This window comes from Pyrus communis, chromosome 8 (assembly GCF_041283825.1).
Source record: "Pyrus communis isolate YQ-2024b chromosome 8, ASM4128382v1, whole genome shotgun sequence".
NCBI classification, from domain to species: domain Eukaryota; kingdom Viridiplantae; phylum Streptophyta; class Magnoliopsida; order Rosales; family Rosaceae; genus Pyrus; species Pyrus communis.
In genome coordinates, this window is record NC_142572.1 from 15225987 (window position 1) to 15228297 (window position 2311).

The 2311-nt window shown below is 41.0% G+C and overlaps 1 protein-coding gene across 1 annotated transcript; it reads left to right on the plus strand.

The window, feature by feature from the left end:
* The first annotated feature begins 595 nt into the window (after positions 1-595).
* Positions 596-2311, plus strand: LOC137718454 (tRNA (guanine-N-7) methyltransferase). Its single transcript, XM_068458008.2, has 2 exons — positions 596-736; positions 1379-2311. The coding sequence occupies exon 2, from the start codon at positions 1396-1398 to the stop codon at positions 2152-2154; it is 759 nt and encodes a 252-aa protein (XP_068314109.1). The 5' UTR covers positions 596-736; positions 1379-1395; the 3' UTR covers positions 2155-2311.

The window sequence follows — 2311 nt, forward strand, 5'->3', positions numbered from 1 at the left end:
GAGGTTCCACCATAAACCATTAGTAATATAAAAAGTAGCCCAAACTCTTATAAACCCTTTACAAGGTGTCTCCTTTCACCGATGTAGGACTTTTTTTTACCTTCACATTCTCACACATCTATCATCATGTGTTTGATTCCTCCACACCCCATATTAGGTTGTACTAAAATGACAATAAAATCACTTGGAAAATTACTTTTGAGATTTATTAAGAAACACATTTCTTAGTGATTTTATGTAAAAACATTTCTCATGTGCTTCTTCCGTTATTGATTCTGGCCCTCTCGTAACAAACGAGCTCTTAAACACAAAATCAACACACCTATACGTGAGACTCATATATATTATAGAATGTGCCAACAAATGTGTAAATTTCGTGTGTCAAAAGAGCGTGGCTTGAAAAATTGCGCCATCATTGTCGATAAGTTGTGGCCCGTGGGCCTTGTGGCACTTTTTTTTTCTTGTAGCGAGATGGGCCGGATCATATAACCCTAAACAAATTGGGCTAGGGTATGAGTCCATTCGCAATACACCAGAGCCCAAACCTGAAGGACAGCCCAACTTTAATCTCTTCTTTCGTTTCGTTCCGACCCTTCAGACTGCCTCTGGCGCTGTAAAATAAATTCCAGTCGCTCAGCACTTTCCCTACCGGCCTCCGAGACTTGGTAGTAGAGCTTCTCCATCTTCGAAAAAGCTTCAAAATTTTGTTGGGTTTCACCTCCAATTAGATACCCAGGTCTGTGTTCCTTCTCTTTAAACCCTCTCTCTCTGGTTTTCCATTGTTTTTGTGGTTTTACGGCCATCTGAGGCTTCTTCTGAACGACGCCCATTAATGCTCTACAGCTTCATTCGAACGATTTAGAGGATTTAATCAGTTTTGCTAATTTTTTACGTCGTAAATGTTCATCTACCGTTATTTATTGAAACTGATGTATGTTAGATATGCCCACCACCTGTTTGTGATAATGCCTTTTGAAGTTATTTTCGGGAGTTACAGGAGTGTGAATTTAACTATCCGAAGGAAAACCCTTTTCTTACGATTTGGTTTTTCTAGGTAGAATCCAAGGAATAGGGATTTCGTTAATGGTTGAGGCAATGCTTGCAATTGGTTTACTTTTCTAAGATTTACAATGGTGATTGCATTTTGCTTTCCCTGATATCTTTTGTACAAGACTGGTATGTAGTGAAACTTACTCGGTCCTTACCGGCAGTGTATATCAACAGTCGTGGAGTTAGGCCTTTCGCTGCACACCTCACTTTGTTGAGGGTTTAAGTTGCCTAAGCAACAAGAGGGAAATTTTTACTTAGTTTGCATTTTGTGATTCCCTTCATAATTTAGCATGATGTCCTGAACTTCCTGCTTGTTACTATTCTGCAGTTAGCTGAAAAAAAGTCATGTCGGGAAAGGAAACAAACCCGACATTTAGCAAGTCAACTGGCCTGCCTCGGAAGCGCTTCTACAGAGCAAGAGCACACAGCAACCCTCTGAGTGACTCCCACTTTCCAGTGCCTGTCTCCCCGCGTCATGTAGATTATTCTGTTCATTACCCACAATACTTCCCCTCGTCCGATCAAGTTGATAGCTGTAAGAAGATTCAGTTTGCAGATATCGGTTGTGGTTTTGGGGGGCTTCTGATAAGTCTGTCAACCCTTTTCCCCGAGACTTTGATGATCGGGATGGAGCTTAGGGACAAAGTGACAGAGTATGTCAAAGAAAGGATCTTGGCTTTAAGGGTGACAAATCCTGGTCAATACCAAAATATCTCAGTGGTTCGGACTAATTCCATGAAATACATTCCAAATTACTTTGAGAAAGGACAGCTTTCGAAGATGTTTTTTCTCTTTCCGGATCCTCACTTCAAAGAGAAAAATCATCGTCGTAGAGTGATCAGTCCATTCTTGCTGGATGAGTATGCTTATGTTCTAGAAGTTGGTGGGATCATATACACAATTACGGATGTTGAGGAGCTTGGAGACTGGATGAAGACTTGCTTGGAGAATCACCCCATGTTTGAAGCTCTCACAGACGAAGAGCTCAAAGCAGATCCAGTCACGAAGCTCTTGAGTTCTGCAACCGAGGAAGGACAGAAGGTTGACAGAAATGGAGGACAGACTTTCCGAGCGGTTTACAGACGCATTGCACCATCTCTATGACTTCGGGTGTTTTATCTTAGTCGACAAACGGGTTGATTAACTTAAAAATTGTAGTGGATTATTCTTTCCTTTGGCTGAGTTTGCTAAGTACTCTTGAGAAGATCATCTGGTCTTTGAAATCTTTGATTTACTAATTTTTGCGTTACGCTATTTCTCA

What these genes read in the sequence shown, in the direction of transcription:
- LOC137718454 (XM_068458008.2), top strand. Translation starts at nt 1,396, where the DNA reads ATGTCGGGAAAGGAAACAAACCCGACATTTAGCAAGTCAACTGGCCTG.